This window comes from Pempheris klunzingeri, chromosome 10 (genome assembly GCF_042242105.1).
Source record: "Pempheris klunzingeri isolate RE-2024b chromosome 10, fPemKlu1.hap1, whole genome shotgun sequence".
NCBI classification, from domain to species: Eukaryota; Metazoa; Chordata; class Actinopteri; order Acropomatiformes; family Pempheridae; genus Pempheris; species Pempheris klunzingeri.
Window position 1 is genome coordinate 12,933,334 of NC_092021.1, and position 26,112 is coordinate 12,959,445.

Sequence of the window (26,112 nt, forward strand, 5' to 3'; positions counted from 1 at the left end):
GCACATATCTGTGCATTTCCCTTGCATTTTAACCCCAGTGGAGTCCTCCAGCAGTTCAAACATATTAGAAAAATGCCTGGTGTCAGAGGATGATGCTGCAGCCCATTAGCTTATCCACAGGCACACATGATTGAATATTGGATGAGACTTTATATCTGTTTCGAGGAGCACTTTGGCTGCAGCTGTATGTGTGTATGTTTTCAGAATCACCCCTTAGGTCCAGTGTAATTGGAACAACAGTGTATAGGAAGACCTTCATCAAGAAGTGGCACTGACAAACACCACATACAGTACCTATACTCTATATTCACCACACACCCACTCTCACATCGTACTGCAGGAGAGTTGCAAAATGACTCCTAGGCTATCTTCTTTTCTGTCTTCCTGTTAAAACATTGCTTAATGACAGAGCGGGGGAGAGGAAGATTTTAATTAGCCAGCAAAGAAGGCTTCATTAAATCTCTCCGCTGGCCTCTTTCGTCCTGCCAGGCGCTGTCCTGATACAAAACTCTCACTGCCATTAGGTAGGACTACATAGTGGCAAGGGAAAATCAGACAAATCTTCCACTCAGCTTGACACCGTTGATGATTTTGGCAATTTTCATGGTATATGAAGATGTAAATGTTTAGACTGTCAGTGCTGCCACTCAGGTCATGGTCTTCAGTGGTGTACAATATGAGGGCATGTTTTTGTCCATGATTAGCTGTTGAAAAGTTCATACTAATATACAATACAGGCCATTTCCTTTCTGATGTAATCACGTTTGATGTCACGTCATTACGAAGGCTTCCTTAACAGCAAATTACAGCCTGTTTTGCACAGCTTCAGGTGTTCCACGGCCCTTTTCATGCCTAACATATCTTGCTTTTACTTTGTCTTCTTTTCTGTACCTATGGTGCATCTTTACATGGTTGCCAAAGTGGATGAAATGGATCAACATGTGATCAAAGCTTTTATTTGGTTTCACCTGGCTCTATGAAATTACCTGCAACAGTAAGGCTAACTCAACCCACATTTGAGAGTAGATTTCAAATCATTTACAGCATTTTTAATATTTCTACGTTTCTAACTGTGGAAGCAAAAAAAATAGCAGATAGATAGAATTTGTGTGAGGCAGCCAGTAGCTGATGCTCGGCTTAATGTATTGAGAAATTATTTTTGCCTCAACAAACTGAAAGCTAAGCTTGTTGGACTGCCACAAGTCTTGAAACACTAGTTGTGTAACAACTTAATATTCTAGCACTACTGAGGAGGAACAGCACTTTGAGCTTGAGTGATTGCCAACAACATAAATGCGTGCTAGGAGTGGATGATGTCAGAGAGCTTTGCTTTAAGTACAAACACATAGAGACATTTGCACATCACACATACAAAATGCCTGTGATGTAAATCGGAGGAAATGTTCGGCACCTTTCCAAACTTGGACATCTGCTGTAAAGTTTATTTCTTTATTTTTTGGTGATGCAATTTCAAAAGCAAGTCTAAGGGAAATGTTGCTCATCCCCTTGTTAAGGTTTCAGGATGACCAATTAGTGAAGAATTCAGTGAAAAAGAGCTCACACACTCCCATACAAATATGATCCCAGCTACCACTGCTGTCTTTATGTGCTTCTACAGACAGCCCTCCCAGGTCTGTACACACACGCTTTTCGTCCTCTTCCCATAATCCTGCCTCTTTCCTATTCCTCCATCAGCTATCACAGTATATCACTTATACATCCGTCAAAGTTCCCGAGAGACGACTGTTACAAAGAGAAAAGTGAAATGAGAAATTCCCATTGCCACCTAATTGCATGGCCAAATCGATCCTGTAACAGATTCCTTCTTTCTGCCATCCAGTCTCACTGACAGCGCTATCAGACAGACAAATCAGAACACTGAGTCTGTTTCTGTGTGTGTGTGTGTGTGGGTTGCTCAGCCTTCAACATTGCAGGTCGTGGACAGTCAGACATCTGTGTGATTGCTAAGAAGCGAGAAAAAGGCAGATTGAGGTTGTGCAATACTCAAATCATACTGTTTTGTTGGAGATGAGTTTTAATGTGGACAATCCAATATAAAACAAAATGAAAAAAAAAATGGAGATATGAGATGGAAAATGTAAAGGTGCTCTGTAAAATATGCGCTGGATGGATACATTATGTAGAATGGAATACAAAGCCAGATCTACAGAGCAGCATCTGCAATTGCATTTGCTTTCAGTACATTGCATATTGAATTAGATAGATAGATTAAATAGATTAAATTCTATCTTTCTCATGACCTCACAAGAAGCACTCGACTTTCCTAAATGTACATTTACGCAGCGAGAGTTCACAGGTGATCTGTTAAGAATGAATCCTCAATCAAGTGGTTTTCCTCAGTGTTTCTTTTCACTAGATTGTGATGGTACAGACTCACAGATGGACACTACAAGCCTTGTTCACACATTTACATAAACAACTTTAGAACTTTTAGAACCGTTGTTACCATTAGCTGCCTTAAAAACTATGATTTCTTTTGTAAATAAAATGCAGGCAGCTGTGACTCTGACAGTCACCTGTTTTTAAGTGGGTGACCCTCCCGAGCACCCAAACAGCTGCAAACCATATCAAACGGAGGTGTGCGTCATGCGTCTGAATCACCCCTTGTTCTTTTCCCTTTCCTCTGTCTTCTCTTGCCTGCCAGATTTTCAGAAGAGGCTAAAGTTTCCTCCTCTTTCATTCCCCTTGTATTGGAGCAACATCCTTGAATGGAACCCACTGAGAGGCTGGAGACCTGCGCTCCCTCCTGTCTCCTTAGACCTGTCACAGAAAGCGTCTCCTCCTCTCTGCAGAGCAAACTGCAGATGTGAGGAAATTGTCTGCATAAAAACTGACCGAAGTGCAACAGAGCGCACAAACCCGTGTTTCTCTCTGTTTTGCTGGAGGAAACACAGCTGAACTGAACAGGGGACAATGAAAGAACTTTCCTTTTGCTGTGAAAAACAGGCTTGAAACCACATGCTTTGAACTGTGAAACAACACTGTTGAACAGCCATGTAAGGCCAGGGCAACTGGGCATACAGAAACAGCATTACAAATACACAATATGCTCACAGATGTAAATGGAAACTGCTGTTGTTGAAGTTGCTGTGATCTATTACACTTGGTATTGGCTAGTTAGCCGTCTCTCATATCATAGAAACACATTCAGAACATGTACCTCTTTTAATATGATCGAACTAAATGACAAAATAGTGAGCTAACCATCAATATTTCCATATTCTACTGAGTTTATACCAGATTATTTCATGTCCTTCACCTTTCTTTGTGATTACTCCCACAACACTTAACACACAGTACATTTCAGTACTTGTTTATGTTCTCATATATGCTGTAGATACGGACACACATTCCCACATGTTCACACTTACAATAATATCTGCTTGTGAGTGCGTCTGCTCTACTGTCAACAGTTTTAAAGGGACACACAAGCACATTCTCTGTCTGTTTGTAAAACCCATTTTTCTGGAGTCTTGGAATCAGGATTTTGAAATGTGGTCCTGATAAACACAGCAAGTGCAGGTTTTAAAAATATTTTTAATGACTTAAACATTGTCAGTACGTAAATAACTCAAATCTATGTGGACCATAAATTCTTATAAGGGCTTTAAATACTGTATATGTGGACATGTCACATTACTTCCTGGGGGCAGCACAGTGGTGCGGTAGTTAGCACTGCTGCCTCACAGCAGCCTCTCTGTGTGGAGTTTACATGTTCTCCCTGTGCTTGTGTGGGTTCTCTCCGGGTACTCTGGCTTCCTCCAACAATCCACAGACATGCAGGTTAGGTTAATTGGTGACTCTAAATTGCCCGTAGGTGTGAGTGTGAATGATTGTGTGTCTATGTGCAGGCCCTGTGATTTGCTGGGTGTACACTGCCTCTCACCCAATGTCAGCTGGGATAGGCTCCAGCTCCCCAGCAACCCTTAAAGATGAATGAATAAACACTACTTCCTGTTATTAGACTATCACTGACTACATCAACACTGTTTCTTAGCTTGTATGTATGCATTCCCATTCAACACGGACAGTTTTTGCCCTTTTCTTGCCCCCTGCTGATATACCCCATTTTCACATGGAGCCTTGTTCTTGCATTTGCAACAACAAATGAGATTTGCAACAACTAATTTCTAGGTGTGAACCAGCTTGTTGTAAGGCGGATTAACAGTTTCCATTTGTGGATTTGCAAATGAAGATAATGAATTGCTTTGTGATATGTTTATTAAAGTAATACAATTTTGTCATAGACTCACTTTTTTTTTTTAGTTGGTGGTGAGAGCGCGCAGGAGGCTGACTTCTTTTGCAAAGATGTAATTCTCCTACGCACCTGTCTGCCTGCCTGGTGTGCATTAGGCAACATTTAATTCAGTTGCAAGCATTGCATATTATATCAAGTAAAACATGAACAAGGTCTTTTTTTTTTTTACTTACCAAAAGCACAAAAAACAAGCTGTTTAAAACTTCATACAACTAAGAAAAGCAGTAGACCTTCGCTCTGCAGTGCATTGCTGTTTAGTCTAGTTTCAAATGACAGGTAAAAATGTGAAAGCAGGTAATAAGAAGACAAACAGGTGAGGAAAGAGACTGCGGTATACAGGAGAAAGACCTTGGTCCTACGAGTTGTATGTTTTGAAGCATTACAAAATGAGACATTACGAAAACATGCACCTCCATCCATATTTCAGGATGTTGACTTTCACCAGCTGTCAATCATGTTTTCTCTAAAAGGAGGCTTACTGCTTTCATTCCTCCTCAATTCAAAGTTTTGTGAAGCTGACCACAGGCAGTGAAATCTTGGGTGATGAATAAAACTCGACTGGCTGCACAACTACATACTTGAGGAGACTGAGATTTATTATATTTATTTCTTTTGTGTGGTTATTAGTCCCACTTCCTTTCTCACTAACCTTTTGTGTCAAATTTGTTGTACAGCCAATCATGAATACCATAATGAAACTGTGGAATAATAGTAATAATACAAAGCTGTGATGTAAACATGAGGTAATTACTATATATCATACAATTTTAATTGGAAAAAAAAAAGTGGAAATGTCAAGAAATATGATATCCCGACAAATCCACAGCCGATTTTTATGAAAAGGTGAGAAATTAGTGAATTGTCCTTCCTAGTCCCTACTTGGAAGAGAGATCAGTATCAGTTGGATTGGTGCAACTACTACTATTAGCTCATGTATTTGGAGTGCGATGTAGTTAAATGGGGTGAAAATACAGATCAGAAATTATCTATCCACATTGATTTTACTCTTTTTTCATTGCAAGAGCTGTTATTTTGATCTTAAATGATAGCATATACTGTATGTCTATGTGGATTGAACTAGACGATAAAAGCACATTGTTGGCTACTGGTTAAAAATGTTCATCGTTAACCTATTGCATAATTAAGTCACATAATATACACCTCGCTTCGGCCCTGCATGGTTTCTGTTTTGTTAAATGGGCCACCTGCTGCTGCTGCTTAAACAACATGCTCAGTTTGCTTCATTCAAGGCCTGTTTGAATTAAGTGAGCACTGCCGCTCATTATGATGTTGCCATGAGTAACAGGTTTCATTTAACACTTTGACAGAGATGCCAGGAGAGTCATACTTTAACTAAGCATATACATACATTTTCATTCAGGGATATTGAAATGACTGTGGGCTTTGAGGCCGTAGGTAGAAGGGTGGCTGCTGAGGTTTGGTTGTGGGGGGTCCTTGTGTAAGATGGTGCTTAGGGCCCCAAAATGTTGAGAAACGAGTTTGCAAACCATGGCAGCTGCAGGTATTTTTCACTTACAGCACAATTTCTTTTTAAGTCGGCTTGATTAAAAAAAAGAGACGAAGAAAGAGAAACAGTAGGGGAGCGAGCCAGGTGGCCAGTAAGTGCCCTCTTCATTGATTCTGTCTTCTGCTGTGTGTGTGTGTGTGTGTTTTATCAGTGCGTGTGTGTGTGTGTGTGTGTGTGTGAGACAGCCAACAGACGGTCATCAGGTGCAGAGGTTTGGGTCCACCACCCTGGGATCTTCTGGTGCTCTGACACCCACATAATGTTAATCACTGTCCATGATCCTGTCCTGCTGCTGTTAACACTCAGGGGGAAGGGGCTCCTTTAACAAACTTACTCAAAGCCATGCAGTCATGCATGCACACTTGTACAAGCGTCCTAGGGACAGATGTATTAATCATGTATTGCACTGTAAAATACTTAATTGGCACTTTTGTGAACTGAAATTTGCATCCACTATGACTGTTATGAGTGTGATACAGCTGAGAGGAGGATGACAGTCAAATAATTGCTGAAATGATGTATTGATGCATCTATTAGCAACAAGAGTCAATATTATATTATTATTATTAACAGGCTAGTGAGCTTAGTGCTTCACACTTAAGATTTATATTGTAGTCACAGAAAATCTGTTGTCAGAAATATTGGAAACATGATCAGTGTGTCAACATCACCTAAATTATTCTCTTGCAGTACAGCACCAGCAGTAGTACTGTGCGTCCTCTCTTACTTGGGTCAGTGTTGGTCAGCCAATGTCCTTCCTTATTCAACTGTTCTGCTGCGAATGTGTCCTTAAGAGTCAGTTATGTTTTGCACTGCCATTAACTTTGTTTCCAAGGTCGAGAATAAACTTTGAACTTTAAACTGAAGCCAACATAGGTGGCATCTTCCTGTGGAAACTCAGAGGTTTCAATGTCTGCAATAAGAGGCTCTGTGATTGCAAGAGCAATTGAACTGGACTCTCTGGAGGCGGTGATATAGAAAAGGACACTGTTTAAGTTGGTTAGCATCCTGAACTTCTACTGCCCGCTCCACAACTTGCTGGTTGAGAAGAAGAAGAGAAGAGAAGTCCACCAAACGGAATAACTCATCCCTGCTGTTTCACAGTATGGACATCCATGGACTGGGAGAATACTGAAGTCTTACTGGACTAGCAAATTGAATTTTATTATTACATATATCCTTACTTCTGGTATACTCTCACTTCTTTTTATTTCTTGTTTTAAATTGTATTTTTCACCACAATGCGGTATGTTAGAGATATCACGTATCTACGATATCTAACATTGCTTCGTTTTGCCATTGGAATTACTTTGGATCTTGATTTCTCTGTTCTAGTGTGGTTTTATTAGATCTAATTACGTTATAACTAAGTTAGAGGTAATCTTCGATTGCAGTGATTCGGTGTGAGCCTCTAGTGTGTGCCTTGCTTTATTGTGTTTTCCTTGAACAAAAAAAGTTTTGAACTTCTCGACATGTCTGGAATGCAGAGTAATATATGAATGTCAGAAAAGGTGATGGCACTAAACAGTATAATTGTAAACACTTTCATCGTTCTTTTGCCGTCACTTCTTTATTACCTGCTGTCACTCTGAATAAAGAAAAGGAGAATGCTTCACTGATGGAGACACAGGCAGATCAATCCCCCATAAAACAAGCTGTATTGGTTTATAAATCAGGTCTCCAGTCTCTGCCTGTGGCTGCTCAATAAGCATACATCAGCTTGAGTGGGATGAGCTGCCTACTAGCTGCAGCTGGTGATAGATAATAAGGATGCACAACCACATAAGTACACACACACACAAAGCACAGAATAAGAGCAGGAAATACACACGAGATGCCCATGCAAGCAAATGTAGATGAGATTCAAAAAGACACACAGTCTGAAACACAATCTCCTGCACACAAACTCACATGTAAACACACACCTACAGTGTATACAGACAGGCACTCGCAGACTATCAATTCTAAAGTGATCCTAATGACGAAAAGGCAGAAGTGTACACACACACACACACACACACACACACACACACACACACACACACACACACACACACACACACACACACACACACACACACACACACACACACCACCACTACTACCTCCTCCTTCTCCTCCAACTCAGACATACACACATACACAATAAATATATAACACTGCAAAGTGCTCTTTTGTCTCTGTAACTGTTGGCCTTTACTGTATTATAAAAAGCCACTTTGCATTTTTGGGGTTTATACGAATTTCAGGCGAACCATCCGTTTGACTAGTTGCTGAAGCCTAATGGTGCAGAGTGTTACCATTACAAAGAGTGATGACAACTTGAAATGGCTCCACTAAAGGCAATACTCTAACGTTCAACTGATTTGTGGCCAAGCACTACCACTTAAATTGCAACCTCATATTGTATTTGGGCGGCCCCAGAAAAGTAGGAACTCAAAATGTACATAAAGAAAAATGAATATACGTGAAATACAGCATGCACAACACTGTCACCTTTACATTTCCTTCCATCCCTGCTCAGTTACTGAATGCATTTAGATTGTTACATAAAAGGTGGTGACTGAAAAGTCCCACAGAAGGAGCTGTTTAACCCAATGTGATTAGCTGTACTGGCATTATCCGTCTTGCCTGGCACGATGACCAGTCAAACATATCATAAGTACTGCAGAGAGGCAATACTCTGTCTCATGTCTCATTTAAGAATGTAGACGTTTTGTGTAATGCATCTGTGGCTTCAGGCCGGCATTTCTCCCTGTTCTGTGTTTAGATTCAGGCCACTGCTGTTCGATATATATTGGTGATGGTGTGCTCGAGCCATGGGAAGATTTGTAACTGCAATTAAGTGTTTTCTTTACTATTTCAAGCACACACACTATCTTTTGGGGTTTAATACATTATTTAAGAGTATTCAGTTCAATTATCAAACTTTTTCGAGCTGTTAGAGTTTAAAAATGGTTGTCAAAGTAAACACTCTTGCCATGCTTGTAACATTTTTATTTTCATCTGATCACTTCTGTGCTCCAACACTGTGGATGATCTCATGCATTTTAAATATGGGTGAACATCATTGAAGATGACAGCCTGTTCATAAAATCTCAACTGATTATTACCTCTAGCATTTCTCTCGTTTATATCAGTTCCCTTTAACTGAATGTACCTGTATGATTAATGTTACAATGAAAGTTTAAAGTATGCATCGCTCATGCATTCATTACATCACACTCATCACACTTTCTCAAAAACACAAAGCCTCACAAACTTTGTTGACACATGTGCAGTGTGGAGATCTCTGTAATCGCGTTTAAATAATTAGCTACATATGATGTGCACAACACTTTCATTCTAACATTTACCCTTCTTTAATAACCTCCTCACCAAGAAAAAAGCAATGAAAAAATTTATTCTTTATATATTTTATTTCCTTGGGGCACTAATCACAAAAATCAATGTTTTTTTAAGAACAGACCCCACATTTTTTGAAATATTGGCCTCTACCAAACGGTTGAGATGTCGTAAGTAAAACATGTTTTCAATAAGATATAGTGAATCAAAATGTGCTCTACCATATGGTTGAGCAGAAGGTTAAAGGGTTAACCTATTTTTGGAAATTATTTTGTCACTAAAAAAGAAAGGGAAACTTACACTCAACCAGTGGAAGAACAGATGGCTGTATAATACACACTTAAAACCCTTAACATTTCTACCTGAAAGTGTAATTCCTAAAATGTCCATGTTAAGTACAAACCACAGTGAAGCGTGTGAGTCATCATCATTCCCAGCTTTAAACTTCCTCCTCTTTAGTTAATCTCTATTTTATTCATGTCCAAAATACTCATCCTATGGCTTATACCCAAGCTTCAGCCTGATCAATGAAGTCATCAGCATTAATTCAGGCAGATTCCATCCGGCACATTCTGAGGTTTCATTGTACGTCTGTACTTGTTAGGGGGTCAGCCAAAGTTCAGACCTCAATCCACCCTCAGGGGATCGGTTTCACACCACAGTCTTCTCTAGAACTGACCCAGTTCTGCTATCGCTGCTTGCCGCATTCAATAGCTGGCTTAAGTCTATCCATGGGACATTTGTGCCTGTGTGTGTGTGTGTGTGAAAGAGAGAGAGAGTGTGCGTGTGTGCAATTCCACCAGTGTGACTAACAAGCTTGGCTGTTGCAGTCCGGCAGATTGAGAGACACCTACTGCTAGTTAAAGCCTTTCGTACCCCGGGGTCATGGGCTCGCCTCCTGTGCCAGTGCTGCTCATATATGAGAAGATAGAGGGATAGGGTGAGGAAGAGTAGCAACGAAGTGAAAGAACTGTCACTTTTCTGTTGTTAAAACATAAACAGACATTTTTTTGCAAATGGCAAAATTTGATGTGCAGCAAAGCATTTCTTCACTGTTTTTGTAAAACGAAAACACAATATTGTCGATAAGTCTTTGTGGGTTCAACCAACCATTATTACACCTGAAATATGCTCTCAATGACCCCTTTTGAGCTGACTTTATGTTTCACAACAATGCCACAGTGTGAGCCACAGTTGCATGTAGGCAGCAAAACTGATACAACTATAACAATAATTTTATTGACATGAATAGTTTTTTCTCTCATTTGTACTGCTTGACCTACCCTTGGCAAAAGTAAGTTTGTTTGGAGCCAGTAAACAAGTGCAAATGCAAGTGCACCCAAGAAAACTGGCATTGCTACTGCACTATGAACTTGCATGAGAATTAAGGCCATTATGCTGTAGAGATAGGAAAACAGAAGGAGCCAGAATGTGAACAAATGTGTCAGACTTTTAGCAATAAAATGGTGGTTTGTTATCAAAATTGGAGCGACTGCATGTCATTTTAAAATGTGTCACTTGTGTTTAGCCACCATGGTAAACGTCAGCGGCCTCTGTGCAATGAAAAAAAAAACAATTGCCTTAAAGGATGGAAAAGTGAATGCGCGCCCAGTGGTTACTGAGACTGACCAAGGGTTAGCTTGTGCATTAGATGGGTAAATGTGTTAATGGGGCTCTGAGTGTGAGGGAAAGACATCTTGCTCATGCGTACAGACCATCAGTATGCATGAGAAAAATATGGATAGTGATAGTGATATCTTAATTAGTACGACTTTCAAAACCCCATCTCCACCCCGCTTGCTAACGAGCGCTGCTTATAAATCATTCATTTTTACATGGCTGATGAAACATGTGTATGTATATGTTTTAATTATTGGACACAAGAGTGTTAATTCTCTTACTTTATGGCTGCAGGAAAAACAAACTGCCACTGAGAAGACAGTCGTCGTCATCGATGCTGAACCCCCAATAACCCCGGTTTTTTTTTTCCTCTCTCTTTTTTTTCCTACAGGGTAGAAGCTGTCTCCCGCTCCTAAAATGTGCTTTCATTTCTGACAAGTCTGCTCTTCAATCCAAGCCTGTGATGTGTTATCTGGGCCATGTCGTGCTATACATACCCTTTAATGACTAATTCAGTCTCTTGGCTTACGTACTAAAATAGAACACACACATATGAAGGAAAAGGGAAATCAATTGAAATGTTGCAATGTTTGACAGGACTGTGCTCGAGGAGACAAAAAAAAGAAAGAAAAACATCAGACGATGTCGCTCGCTTGCTTTTGTTTTCTGAGTGAGAGAGTATGAGGTGTCGAGACAGGCAGAAGCTGTATGTATGTATGCAGGGTGCCGGTACGTTGGGGAATTTATTTTTTCAACTGTCTTTGATCACTTCCCGGCTTTGAAGTAACTCTCAGTGAAGGGGGGAAAAAAGCCAAGCAGAAGTCACCGCAAGTTCACATCGCAACTAGGACTCGCAAAAACTGCAATCTGCATAATTTATTCTCTAAACTGTTGAAATGCAAAGAGATGAGAAGATCTCTAGGTGCCCGACAAATCCTCTACCCCCACCCCCCACTTGACAACCCCAATTAAATACTCTCCCTCTTCACATTTGTTCTCAATTACAGCTTGAAGAGCGACGACATGAGAGCCTCTAATGCTCATCAAGTGACTGATTTAAAGAGAGACAGTAGAAAGAAAGCACCACCGATTAGGAGAAATGTAATTGACATACAACATAAATGAGACAGTTGTGTAGAACGCACGTAAAGGAATCTACACATGAACTATCAACATGCCTTTCTCCTCTGCATCTCCATCAACACAACACATGACAGGACATTTAGACAGGACACAGGTTTTTCTTCTTTGTCTTAGTATGCTGCTGATTGTTTGACTTTGTGTGTTCATTCATTGTGACAGTTGCTAGCGGATTCCTTCTCGTTTCTGGGAGTTCTTCAGAACCCAGCAATTATAACCAAAGGCTCAAAGCAGACCTTCTAGACAAACATACACACACAGTTGTTTTCTAGTATTTGTCAGTACCAACCCTTACCCCTTACATTCTGACTTCAAACACTCTGTAACACAGTAACCCACTCAAGTCAAACTTGAGCCTATTTCTAACTACTTAACCTTACCACTAGCTCCAATCTCGTTGCAATTATCTCTTTTATAATACTTTCACGTATTGTGAGAATCTGAGTACAGAGTGCAGTAGCTCCAGTCAAAGTTCTCACACTTTTGCAATGTTTACTTAAAGAAGCTATTTGCAGCATGGCTTGATTTCATGCACAGGCAATTTAAAGATGACAAATTTGACCCAACTTTGTGTTGCTTTCACTAAAACTTAGTTGAAACTAAAACTAACCCCATTTATGAAGGAGGTTGTTATACTAACACCGGCCCTTATAGCAAGATGTGATAAATTTGTCGGTTTTGAAAGATTAATCAATTTAATGATTACTCTTATCATATTTAAATGTTTGATTTGGAATAATGTCTAATGAAAGTTTCTTTTCATTATTTTCAGTGATTATATCCTGCGCATGTTGGCAGCACGTAGTGACAGACAAAGGAGCAGTGGGCTGACAGCTTTTTACACTGGGCATAATTCAAGCCGTGTCAAGCCTTTGGCAGGGAAACTTCACGCCTTTTGAGTGGTACACTGAGCTTAATGACAACTCAGGGGAAATATGCATTAGCATAGCGTCAGTGATCAAAGAGCTTTCAATTATATTCTTTGTGATAGCTGCAAAAGCAAATGCTTATACAATGAGCGTGTGGACAACAAACAAAAAGGCACGCATTCTAGTTCAGCCACACTGCGAGATTTGCATGAAGTAAAGAGCTCATAGGACTGCGAATTTGAAAACGCTACAGCTAAACGTTCCCATGTCTGATGAGAAAAGCTCTCATTTACTGGAAATCAATGATTATGCGGGAGGAAAGAATGTCATGGAGAAAAAGATGAAGAAAGTTGTCTTCATGCTGGGGGAGAAACTAGAGACCCTGCCTTTGATATACCTCAGCTCTTAGAGATGTGTGTGTCTGTTGATGCTGAATGAAGTGGGGTTAAATTTATCTGACAATCAACGATCCACTACCAGCACACACACACACACATACTCTCTCTCTTTCTCTCTATTGCCAGACACTCCCAATTAAGCCTGAAGGGCCATGCTTGTTAAACTAAAACCATCCTTTTCTGAAATGTCACAGTGTCTCCCTGCAGTGTGGCCCATCTGTAAACAGCTCTGTTGCTCATGCCAGCCCGAGCCCCCTGGTGTGTCTCCTTGTGTGTTTGTTAGAGCATGTTTTGTGAAAGCAAAATGGTGTGTCTTGCATTAACACTCAGTTGTGAATATTTCAGTGCATTTTGGGCTTTTGTGTGTTGCGCTTGTTGTTGACCACGCTGCCAGGTGGTTTGGCATGCGTGCTGTTGTGATTCTGCCTTGGAGTGTGAACATGTGTGTGTGTGTGTGTCTCACGTGATGAATTATGTGTGTCCTCACCTAAGCATCCCCCCTCTCTAGCGTGGGTGTGTGTGTGTGTGTGTGTGTGTGTGTGTGTGTGTGTGTGTGTGACATCTCATTTGGTGGGCTGACAGGTTGAAGGATATGTGCTGTAATTGTTGTCGGACTGTCAACCCGACGTAATTGAAAATGTCTTATAAGTGAAAGTTTCTTCAGGATGTTTGTACCAGCATGTCAATTAACATTAACATAGCAGTTCATGTTTGCTGTCCAATTACCAATTACCTTAGACACTACATGTGCAAACTGTGCCTTGCCAGATTGTGTAAAATATTACCTCAACCTCAGCGATCTTAAAAAACTGCCAGCACAATTTGTGATTTAAACATTTGGAGATACTTTGCGATCATAAGAGCACAGTTTGATCTCAGAGTAATGAGATGATAATGAAAAAAAAAGATAGCAAAAATGATTACCTCTGTACACAACAGAGCTCTCCGGTGCTACCTATCTGCGAAACACTTTGAACTTGGTTTTTAAAATTGAATGAACAATAAAATTGTCAAATAACAAAATGTCAGTGTGTTGTGTTATTTTCATTCCTTGGAGGTATTCATCATCCTTAAATATGAGAGGTGCACAGCAATTCTCAATGTGTGTGGTACGGCATTAGTTTAAAATGTAAATAGATTGCTCTTACTTACTGCTCCAGCCCAACACGGGGAAGAACCACTTTAGTTCAGCAAATAACAAATAGCGCCCAGCTACAGACGCACACACACATACACGCACTGTGATTACATTATTCATAGCACTGCAGAGAGCTCTTACACAGAGCCTGACAAACATACAAGACCTGCTGTAAAACACTGAGTGGTAACAGCACCAGCTAGATTGTCTTACAATAAGGGATGGAGGGATGAGAGAGAGAGAGAGCGAGAGACACTGAATGTATGTGTGTGTGTCAATAATTTAGGTTGAACGTCGCATCTCGTCGCATTAACACCAAGGATTGCACTTATTGATGTTTTGGTTTGTTTGTGTGTGGATGTGTGTGTATGCGTGTGTGTGTGTGTGTGTGTGTGTGTGTATGTGTGTCAGTGTGCAGGCCTATATTTAGACACAGGCATAGTAGCCAGTTGCAAAGAGTGCTGCCAGCCGGGAGGGATGCCAGGGAGGAGTTGGAGGCATATCTTATGCTATATAACTTTATTTAATAATAGAATGTCATAATACACAACACACAGGTACACACACACACACTCACATTCACCATTTACCTGAAAGAAAAAAAACAAAAAACTAAGATTTTAGTCAGTGTCACACAATGTCCACTTACAAGCACATGTGTGTATAGAGCAAACTATATAAAAAGAAAATATTGGTATCACAGTCCAAAGAGGAATGCTCACCTCCACCTACACAAAAGGTGTTAAGACAAGAAAAACGTAATGGAGATTAATTGTGTTAGAACTGGCTGCTTTACAAAGAAGCACCTCTTTCTCTGCCTCCCTCAGCTTTTTCTCTCTCTGCTCTGCTCTGTTACTTCTCTTTAGAGGGAGTGTGCAACACCCAATCTGAAACTTTTATGAAGCTACAAAGCAACAGAGAGCTAAAAAGTATTAATTTCTACATAATGAAATCAATATTAAAGAAATTACAGAAGTGCAGAATATTCCTCTAAACCTTAATACACATTAAACGGGCTCAAGGCTAACAGTTAAAACAATATAACATAGCCTCCATGAGACGTACTTATAAACTAATGACAACCAATTAACAGCGTTTAGAAAAAGCTTAATCTTAACCGGAAAATTTTAAAAGTTAGCAGTATGCTTGAGTTCAAACATGCTCCTTGAAAATGCTATTTTTTCAGCATAATCTGGTCGTCATATAGAGCTAAAGCAATTAGCCGATAAATCAATTCGACAGAAAGTTAATTGGCAAAAATGTGAGGATTTGCTGCTTTTCTCTGTTTAATATCACTGTAAATGAAATATACTTGGGTTTCGGACTGTTGATCGAAGAAAACTCAGACATTTTATAGACCAAATGAATAATTGATTAATCAAAGAAAGTAAATGGCAGATTCATTGTTAATGCACACGATTACTAGTTGCAATCCTAGTTTCACCTACACAATCACCCATGTAAACCAGAGATCTTTTAATATTTGAAATGAAACGATCCCATTTGTTTGTGTGACAATATTCATTTAATGGCTGTGGGTATCAAGGAACTCTATAAACTTTATTTTTCAGCTGCATTCGAAGTAACAATCTAGATGTGATAAAGGCTTCGGTAGGCACCTAAGATAAAAAAAGAAATGGTCATATAACCTTATGTTCCCTGTTTGTTTTTGCTCATTCTTTCTGAAAGAAATGGATGTCAACACCACAGGCAATGACATCATCACTCATTGAAGAGGACCATGGCAGATGTACTCTATCATACTTGTAATATTAACAACCCTTATCTTATGTACTTGGCACACAGTTAAGACATAGAAAACAAACAAATATTGGATATTATTTGGGGCATAGCTGGGGTCCAACATGGTGCTGTACCAGGTGTACCAGCTATCTAAACCAGACTACTTAGGTTTAGGGAAAGATGGTTTCAGTTAACGCAATAAGTCAACATTGACTTTGGCCTCACATGCAACACAAATAGCGGCTTTCTGCAAGGTGATTACATCATCAGGATTACATCAAACTCTCACGTGCTAGGATCAAAATTTTGTCTCTCTTTCACAGTTCCAGCTCCCCCAAAAGTCTCAGAGCAGGTAGATTTACTTTGTGGTGACAAAGAATTTGTCATAGCGGAGAACAGACAAGAGTCCCTGTTTCAAGAACTATTTGTTCAAAAAGAAACATTAAAATATAGCCACATGCACACACTTTATATTTTACTGTGCCCCTGCTGTCTTCTGTGGTGTCATTCTAAAATTATTCCACGACTTATTCCTGTGTCTGTCAACAGATGTGGAGGAGGATGCCTGTTGAAATGTAGGTTATAGAGGTTATTGTTAGCTGTTAGATTGAATTAACTCCAGCTGTACTGCAACACACTGACACCCCAAACTTCATCCAGGAGATGATAAGGGATTCAAGTACTATTGTGACCAAAATCACTGGGTTTGAACCAGAGAAAACAATTCTTTGGCTCTAGCTGGGTGGAGAGCATGTCCTTTTTTCCTACCTCAGTGGAGCTAAAGCCCTTTTTTAGATTTCACACAGCTCATCTTTTCTCTAGGTTTGCAAGTCAGAACTGGAGTGTTTGTCACATATCTGCAGCTGGGTTGGTGGAGGTTATCTCAGGAAACTAATTTAAATTCTAAAAAGATCTGCATTTTTTTTTTGAGACCTGAACATGTAATGTGAAATGGAGAACTCTGACCCACACCTCTGCTCATACCACAGCAAATCTTCTCAGGATTCTGTTGCATTTAAAAAGTGAAAATAATTTAACTAGAAAATATTTTACAACATTTTGACTCTCTCTTCTATGCTAGCAACAGGAATGGTTTCTTCTGTTTAACATGTTTTAACCAAGGCTTGCTCAGAGTGATTTATAGAGTGCCGATCTGGAGAAACATCAAATTTATTTTAATACCACATAAACAACCAGAGATGAGGAGCACAAAGGTCAATGCTGTGTTTTTTTTTCAAGCCCTCATCAATGATGGTATTTCACTGAAATCACAGATCATTCAAACCTGCCATTTCTTTCCAGCCAAGTCAGGGAGCCGTAGCATTTAAAGGAGCAATCACTGTAAACTGGGGATTGAAGCATTAGCTTAGCCAGCCACCTCAATTTTTCTCCTTCAATGCCCAAGGCGCTCCAGTGGTACCTTATACGGAGGCTTTTAATAACGACACTTGTTTGAGTCCTGGAACAATGAGCAAGGGCTGCATTTCAGGGCTGACATTGCAGTAAAATGCCATCACATTGCCCAAAGGGCTAAACTTAACCCAAGTGTGAAATCTGCTTCTTAGAGAGTGAGGGGTGACGGATACAAGGGCAGGAAGAGAGTAGGCAAATTATTTTAGTCTTTAGGGCCAGTAGGGATGCTGATAGATGACATTGACGTGGTTGCTTATTGCTGTAAATGGCTAATAACAGAAATTACTCTTTTTCAATTATAACCTCCTAAAATCATGATGGATACAATGTGAAGAAAACACATCTCAGACAGATTAAAGGTAAATGGATACATAGACACCAACTATTCAAGTGTTAGGCGGAAATACACTATATGTTTAAAACGTGTTTTACAAAACGAACTCTTGGGTTTGTGGTTCTATGTGATGTGATGTGCCAAGTCAAACCATTGTTGCTAGCATGAAGAACAAGCCAGCAAATACATTTCAACTCGTCTCTTTTCCATCGCAAAACCGCTAATGCATACATAAAAACAGGGAAAAATAATAACTGGACAGATATGAATGAAGTAACCACACTGGTACAGTCCGGCTCTAATCATAGCTGCAGTTTAACCCCTGGCCTGTTGATTGCGATGCAGCTGAGAGTGCAGCTGGGACACCTCGCCGACCTGTGTCACAAGATGAATCGTAATCAACTGTACAAGGACATCTGGTTCTGGATGGTGGGAGAAGAGCAGTGAGTAGTCTTAAAAGCATTTTTCAAAAGATCACTGAGCGAGGCCATAGTTTGTGGTGGTTGGATAAATGGATCACTTTTGGAGGGGAGCAAAACTGCACTGTGTCATCCAATTTGAGTCAATACTTCCATTTATTATGCATCTTGTTCACTCTGGTGTAAAGGTACATTCTCCTTATTTAAATCTAACAACTGTCAGTCCGATACAGATGAAGGAATGGGTTTGTGTCTACCTGGCACCTCACCCTAAGTCCCAGCATCTTTCTTTATGTTAAACCTTTTACAGTGAATTTAAAACATTTTCAGGTTTTAAAATCAGTGTTATTCAAGTAACGGCATAAATGTTTGTTGTCAGACTGACGTTGCGATTAGCCAGGGAATGGAACACTTTTTGCACTAAGTGGCCAGTTTTTCTGTAAGTGCTTGTAGATTTATCTACTGTAGATTATATACAGGTATACCTGTTGACCTGAAATCAGGTTTTCATGAGGCTTGAAAAGAAGTTGCGTTGGACCTTTATGAAGGTATGTGGGTTTGTACTATAGCATTCCCAGTGAGCGGTGCCACCAGCGATAGCGCAAAGCTCATATCAGAGAGTTCTGGATCAAACTGCCACCAAGCCAGCTGAGGTAATCTGTCACACCAAGGTAGTCCCTGGGATGGAGGGTGGTACACCTCTGATATACACAATAAAATACACACACAACATTCCTCTGTATGTGTATATGTGCAAACACATGGCCGACAGGACTGAATCACCAAATCCTCTAAAAGAGCTCTGATGCATGGATCTTTAGCTGTGACACAGGAATCAGCACTATGTTATGTCACTAATGCACTGCTCTTTGTACATCACACAAGGTAATAAGCAAGAGATGCACTGAAATTCTCCTGCACAAACACATAACAACAATTTTGTAATTTTAACCATTTGGGAGAATTTGAAACTCAAAAGCTATAATTCAGCCATTCATCCTTCTGTCCAAATAATGTCATCTCGATAACATTGTTTGGGATTTGTGTTACCATAGCAAGCCCCTCCACTAATCTTGCATCTTATATAACCAGAGTTACTGGCTGAGTACATCTTAGCCTTGAAAAAAAATGACCACTTTGCAATCCCTGTAGTATTCAAAAAGCCAAGATACACGAGTAGCAAAGGGAAAAGGAAAGTTCAATTAATGTCAAAGTAAAGCACATTTGAAAGAAAAACAGAAAGTATTAATGTATCACAGTACAAGATATCCTAAATTACAAATATACTTACACACACACACACACACACACACACACACTAATAAAGTCTTAGACAGAATCAGGGAAGCTCTCTGCCATCACAGTAACAATCCTAAACACTCTAATCCCCTCACATTAGATCGTATCTTATTCTCCAGAGAGGTGGCAGCTAGCAATAACGAAAGGAGCAGAGGAAAATGAAAGGGGGGTGATGAGGAGCAGGCGGAAATGAAGAGTGCAGGTGACAGAGAAAAATGAACTTGCTTTTGTAAATGTTTGCTGAGAGCACAGATGTGGGTGTATGCGTACAGTATACGGAATATAGGGCTTGTGTAAAGATGGGCAGCCATTGAAAAGATATCTTTTGTTTATAGTTGCATTTGAATGCATTCGTTGAAATGCAGGATGTAAACAGAAATAAAGCCCTGCAGACATCATATCAGCTGCTTCATCTATTGTATCTATATTGCATGTTAACTAGACCAAATAAGAAACTGACTTCCTGGTGAGGTTACTATATCATACTGTATGTCTTAGCATGGTGATAAGAGATTATATGAATAAATGTAGGACCAGACAGAGGATTGTAGATACGATAAGCATGGAATATACAGAAAGGGTTCAAGTAAGGGAAGAGTTAGAGTAAAAAAAATAAGAATAGTGCTGCATTCATGTTTAACTAGGCAGGTGATATTAGCCACTTACTTTCAGTGTTTTCACCTCAGTTTTCAAACTTTCAAACTTAAAAAACTTTATGTCAGTTTTCAGGAAAGTAAACAGTGAAAGACAATACATACAGTACATACATTCATGTAGGTGATTTTAGGTGAAAAATCCTCACCATATGAAGACTTATATACACTTCTTTGGAGGAAATATAGGACAAATATAGGATAATTCAGCACTAACGCAGAGTACAACTATCAGGTTTAAGGTTTAGCTTGCACATACAGTATGAAACCCTCAAGTGGGAAAACAATGATCAGGTACGGATGTTGGCAAAAAAAGAATCCAATAATAACTAGACAGCTTCAAATAAATAACACATGAAGTCATGATTAAGTCAGAAGTTGGTACTCTGACATACTACATCCATTCACTGGAGCTGACAAAGACCCACACTCTAAACCAGAGCCACAGAAAAATATTTCTTTTCAGTATTGCAAGACTTGCGTCATCTCAACAGATGCTACATTGATGAATTAAAACCAAAATGAATGAAAATTGGAAAACTCACCACCACATGAGCCGTCGATCTCCTCATAGCCAACACTGCAGACGCATCTTCCCAAGGGAACCAACCAGTCTCCATCAGCTCCACAGAAGAGTTTGGGTGTATCTCTTTCTTCAGCATGGTCAATACACGCGCCTCTCACCTCCACCAATGAAGAAGAGTCCACACGAGGCACTGTGTCCGGAAATGAGGCCAGGTTCCTCAGCGTGAACGGACATTTCTTATAGTAAACTCTTACTGAAACCAAAGCAATGCAGGCACCGATGTCCTGGAATGCCAGATAGAAGCCCTTCCTGGTCATGGGTCCCACCTCGCGCACCTCCGTGTTGAGCTTGAGGATGCGATCACCGAGATCCATCTGAGTGAAGCTCTCATCTGCAGCAATGGTGTCGATCTTGGTGTATTGTGCGGGCTTGAATTTGACTCCATGGGCCTCATCTGTCTCATGGTAGAAGAGATTGAAGGTCTCCTTGCAGGTGCCAGACACCCAGGGGATGGAGTTGCAGTCACGCAAGGTGAAGCGAAGCTCCACGTAGATCTTTTGGGCAGCCTGACGAGAGATCCAGTTGGAGCGAAGCCAGTTGTTCTGGTTGGGCTCCATCACGTTGCAAACCTGGAAAGTATGGATGGGCCGGTTGTGCTCGTCCATCTCTGTGATGGCATCCCACTAAACAGGAAATAAAAAGGGGGCAGGTAGGTAGAAGAGGAAAGAAGAGGGAAAGAATGAGTCCAACCATTGGTCTCAGCAGGCAACAGTGTTCGATATAAAAGGTGACAGAATAAAGAAGTTTCCCCAAAACAACATATCTTTATGCCCACGTACATAGCCCAATAGTGGCCATGGTAATTATGGGGGGACGAAAGGAGAAGAAAAAGGTGACCTTACAATAGCGCAACTGAGAAGATCAGAGTAGATGAATGGATGAAAAAACCTAAAACTTTAACACAGGAGGCTGCTGTTCGTTGCCTGTTTCCAATCATGGATAAGTGTTGTTTTTTTTTTAAGCATGACTATGATAGTTTCTGAACCTTATGTATGTGTTTAATACTGTAACCATGAGAGTGAAGCTCCTCTACTGTCAGGGCTTAAAACAGCAGGGAAAAGAACTAAATAAAGTGGTAAATGGTCTGTACTTGTAAAGCACCTTTCTAGTCATTTCAACTACTCAAAGCGCTTTTATATTATATCCTCATTCACCCATTCACACATCATTAATTCAGGAGGAATCTAAGTTGGAGGAGACTATTCTTTCACACACATTCACACACTGAAGCTGCTTCAGGAGCAAGTCGGGGTTCAGTGTCTTGCCCAAGGACACTTTGACATGCTGACTCATAGCTGGGGATCGAACCACTGACCTTCCGATTGAGGGACGACCCACTCTACCTCTGAGCCACAACCGCCACTAAACTAATCTCTTTTCCTCTTATTCTTTCAGGTCTTTCTAGGAAGGTTTTCTTTTAGAACGATGTCTGATTCCAGCTGCCTAGTCATCAGCTCTGCAAATCCCTGGTCACATGATGAGGGCGTATGGCAGCTTTGAGGGTCATGGGGTCACCTGTCCCCATGTTGATAGGAGAGAAGTTAATGGGGGTTTTTAGCCTCCTGGTCCTGCACAGCTCTCTGGTTTTATTAGAGTGGGGACTGGCTACATGGGTGACCCCAAAACACCCAACATCAACCTCCAAGAATCAAATTACCTGCCTGGGAAAAAGGGCTCTCAAATCACTTTGCTTACAATGCAGCAGTGGACACTCTAAAAGCTGCAGAGTTTGCCTACGTGTGTGTAGTTAATATTTAGAGTGCTATACAAACTGTTATATAACAGGAAGTACTATATATACCGTTATTGTGTTACTTTACACACACACTAACATTTCTAAATTTCCCAATCCCTTTCTGAGGCGGGTATCCTTTTGCCTTTGAATAAAAGCTCAAATTTGGACATCTAAAATAGAAACACAGGACACATTAACCCTTAACTTTTATTTTGGGCATGAAAAGTCAAAATCAGCCCCTGTGACTCAAGAGGATTGTGGATGAGTTTGAACAATGAAGCCCTGCACGTGCCCATTTTCGGATAGCAGCATTGCACACCCAATACAGTGTCCTGGTATGAGTGAAGCATTGTAATCAACACTGTTTTAACAGACAGGAGTGAGTGCATAAAGCTATTAATTACCAACCAGCACATTCTCATGATTATCATTCTGTATTTAAAAGTGAACTGACTGCATTACACATACACACTGACACAGACACAGGCACTTTAATTCACTCTAATTAATGGCTGGAAAACAACTCCTTTACATGCAAACACATCAAGAGAGTTTTGACAGAGCTGCTGGTTAATTTACCAATACTATTTGCCCAATAAGCTCATGCATTTAATAAGCAGTTTTGCACTCAGCTAAATATTACCTCTTGATGAGAGTGGTAATCAAAGCCCAATGTTTGCTTTCACATACTCATTATCCTTTTTAATAACATGTTCTAATTCAATCACCCAAAGACGACAGGCTTTAATCTGCTCTTCCCTCAAGGTATAATTGTAGCATTACATTCAAACAAATTGATTTTGATTAGATGTGATATTGCCCATCACACGTGTGGCAATACACATGAATTCTGTTGGGCAAAGAAGAGCACTGCAGTAAGTTCTTGGAAAATATGGCTTATCATTATGTGTAATTATTAAAGATGTGTCGTAAATATTTTAGTAAAATGTGATATATTTCAGCATATTCATAGTCAGTTTCAATTAACAACCCATAGTTGAACAATTTGTAAGCAACTGCATCCTCATGAAAGCACAATTGAGTCCGTTCTTGAGGCATTTTTTAACAGTGGTAAGCGCTACAGTTTAGAAGAGTTACTGTAGAAATGGTGATTATACAAGAGAATACCGTGTCCTAGTTTAAAAAGAAAGTGTTTGACTTTGCATATTGGAGAATTGAAAAAGGTAATTTATGAAAATGTAAAACAAGTACAACCGTGTCTTTGGAGAGGATGTTAACAAAATGAGATTGGCGACGAGTTTTTTTCTAAGACATACTGCACTATCAACAGCTTCAAGTTCAGATTAAAGACACTGACAAACCAGATAATCAGTATTGCTACAAATGTGTGTATCCGTCCAAATTCCTACACTAAAAACAATGTTTTCAGTTTCTGTCAATCATTTCTCAATTAAATTTAGCACGTTAAATGTCTAAGTTAAATTTTAGGTTCCTATAATGACCTGAACCATGTCTTCACACACATGCACACACAAACACAGACCAAGGTCAGACATAGCCCTCAGCCTCTATAACCAGGATGTTTTTATAGGCTGAACTGAAGGGATTTGAGATATAATATCTTGGTATAAAATTGAAGACATTCCTCTTATTAGACTACATTCTTTAACAACAAAGTAATGTGTGAAAGATGTGGGAGAGAAGATAGAAAGCAGGAGACAAAGAGATAAAAAATAGGACGTGTTAGGAATGTAAGGCGGACGGTCCTTGAGAGCGTTTTATCCAGAGATATAAGGGAATTACCGAAGTTGCGAGGCAGTGGAATGAGCTAAAATGCCACTGTAGATAAACTGTGGTCAGAGACAGAGGGATAGAGGCAGTAGTATCAGCATCATTCATCCCAAAAGGGGAGAACAATCCACATCGCTGCTTAAATTCCCAACTGAACACCATTCTAAAGGCCTCCAAGACCTTAACATCTTGTGAGCTAGCTAATAATGTCAAGCAGCTACGGGGTGGCAACACATTTAAAATAATTCACTCTGCAGCTTCACACTTACAAGGGCTGAGAATTCAGTTTTTTCTAAGTTGTCTTATGCTCATTGACATTTATTTCCTCTTAACTGGAGTTCAAAATTTAAAGGGAAGTTCAGTGACAGCATCACAACAAAGCCTGTCGTCCCCTTGAAATCACCAACCTAGAAATACCTCAGCCACTTTATTGGATCTTTTTCAAAGCAGAAAGCAGAAAACTTTTAGTGAAGCATTGCCTGGCTTCCTCACTACCTTGCCATCCAGCCTTAGCTTGCATAATTGAAAAACGGTCAGAAAATGTGGTTGATTGATTACAGTCTGAGACCAAAGCCCTTATAGCCCATCTCTCTCTCACATGACAGAGAGCCAGTCAGTTTACTGGCCACTCGCCCAGAGATGAGCTCCTTTTATTAAAACTGCGAAACCTGGAGCCCTATTGAGAACAGCACTTTTAACTATAGTGTCATAACCCGCTCCACTCATCCTTGATCGAAATTAAACATTTAGCGATCCTAAACGTTCCCGCCATTAGGTTGGGTCTGAGATTGTAAAAAAAAAAAAAAAGTATTCCACACAATTTAAAAGTCAAATGTCCCTCTGTGTGAATGAGAGTGTGTTATGACCTACTATAAAAGAATTAATTAATAATTATATAACTGACAGAAACCAGTGGGGCAGGTTAAAGAGTGGAGCTTTGAAAGGTTTACTGTCAGACATGCAGGAGACGTGCGCTCATTGTCTGAAAATGTTTAAATCTTTATAGATTTGGCTAACACACACGTGCGCCCACACACACACACACACAAAAGATCAGGTACAACTGCCATGTTAGGACAGACAGAGAAAAGGTGGGAGGAGGTTAGTTACATCTTGATTAGTGCCGCTACACTGCTCGACTTGTGAGGAAACCACTTCTGTACTAACAACACACACTCACACAGACACCTGTATACACAAACACAATTTTCCATATAAATTCAGTGTATGGAAAAAGCCGCTTAATTTGGATTACCTCTCCTGATTATATATTCAGTGTCTTCTTAAGGAGTCATCTGAGAAGTGGGGGTAAGTGGCCATTGGAGATAAGACTGCCATCTGTTATATTGATACCTGAGTGTCTATACATGCGTAGTATACTCTCAAATTCATCGATATACACACACAACTGAATGCAGTAGCACAAACACACACACCTGCCTCATTCATTCCAAGGATACACCCACATACACAATCATACAGTATAACTGTGTTGTTTTATGCATTCAAACAATGAAATTAACAAATATAAACAGCCCCAAATATGGAAATGTAATGATACTGATTTTTTTATGTGGTGGCCGGAATCCCTCAGCAATTTTAAGGAGGAATTACAAATGTCTTACGGGAGATAAACAGGACACTGCCATTGTATGTTGTTGGTGGGTAAGAAGAATGCAGTGAAATCACAGGTGTTCATTGGGGCCACATGAGACTAGATCTGAATAAATATTTATAATGTCTTTTTCTTTTGTCATCACTGGGGATTGCTGGACTGTACAAAATGTCCTGTAGCCTCACCTGATTTACTAAAGCTTGATGCTGCTGTGGTTACACACATGCACACGCTGTGACAGCGGAG

The 26,112-nt window shown here is 40.0% G+C and overlaps 1 protein-coding gene across 1 annotated transcript in view; it reads right to left on the bottom strand.

The window, feature by feature from the left end:
• LOC139208718 (ephrin type-A receptor 6-like) overlaps nt 1–26,112 on the bottom strand; it is a 150,374-nt gene that overhangs the window by 87,961 nt on the left and 36,301 nt on the right. Inside the window, exon 3 of the mRNA XM_070838448.1 lies at nt 20,724–21,387. Coding sequence (XP_070694549.1) covers nt 20,724–21,387 — 664 coding nt within the window. The remainder of the gene's footprint in view (nt 1–20,723; nt 21,388–26,112) is intronic.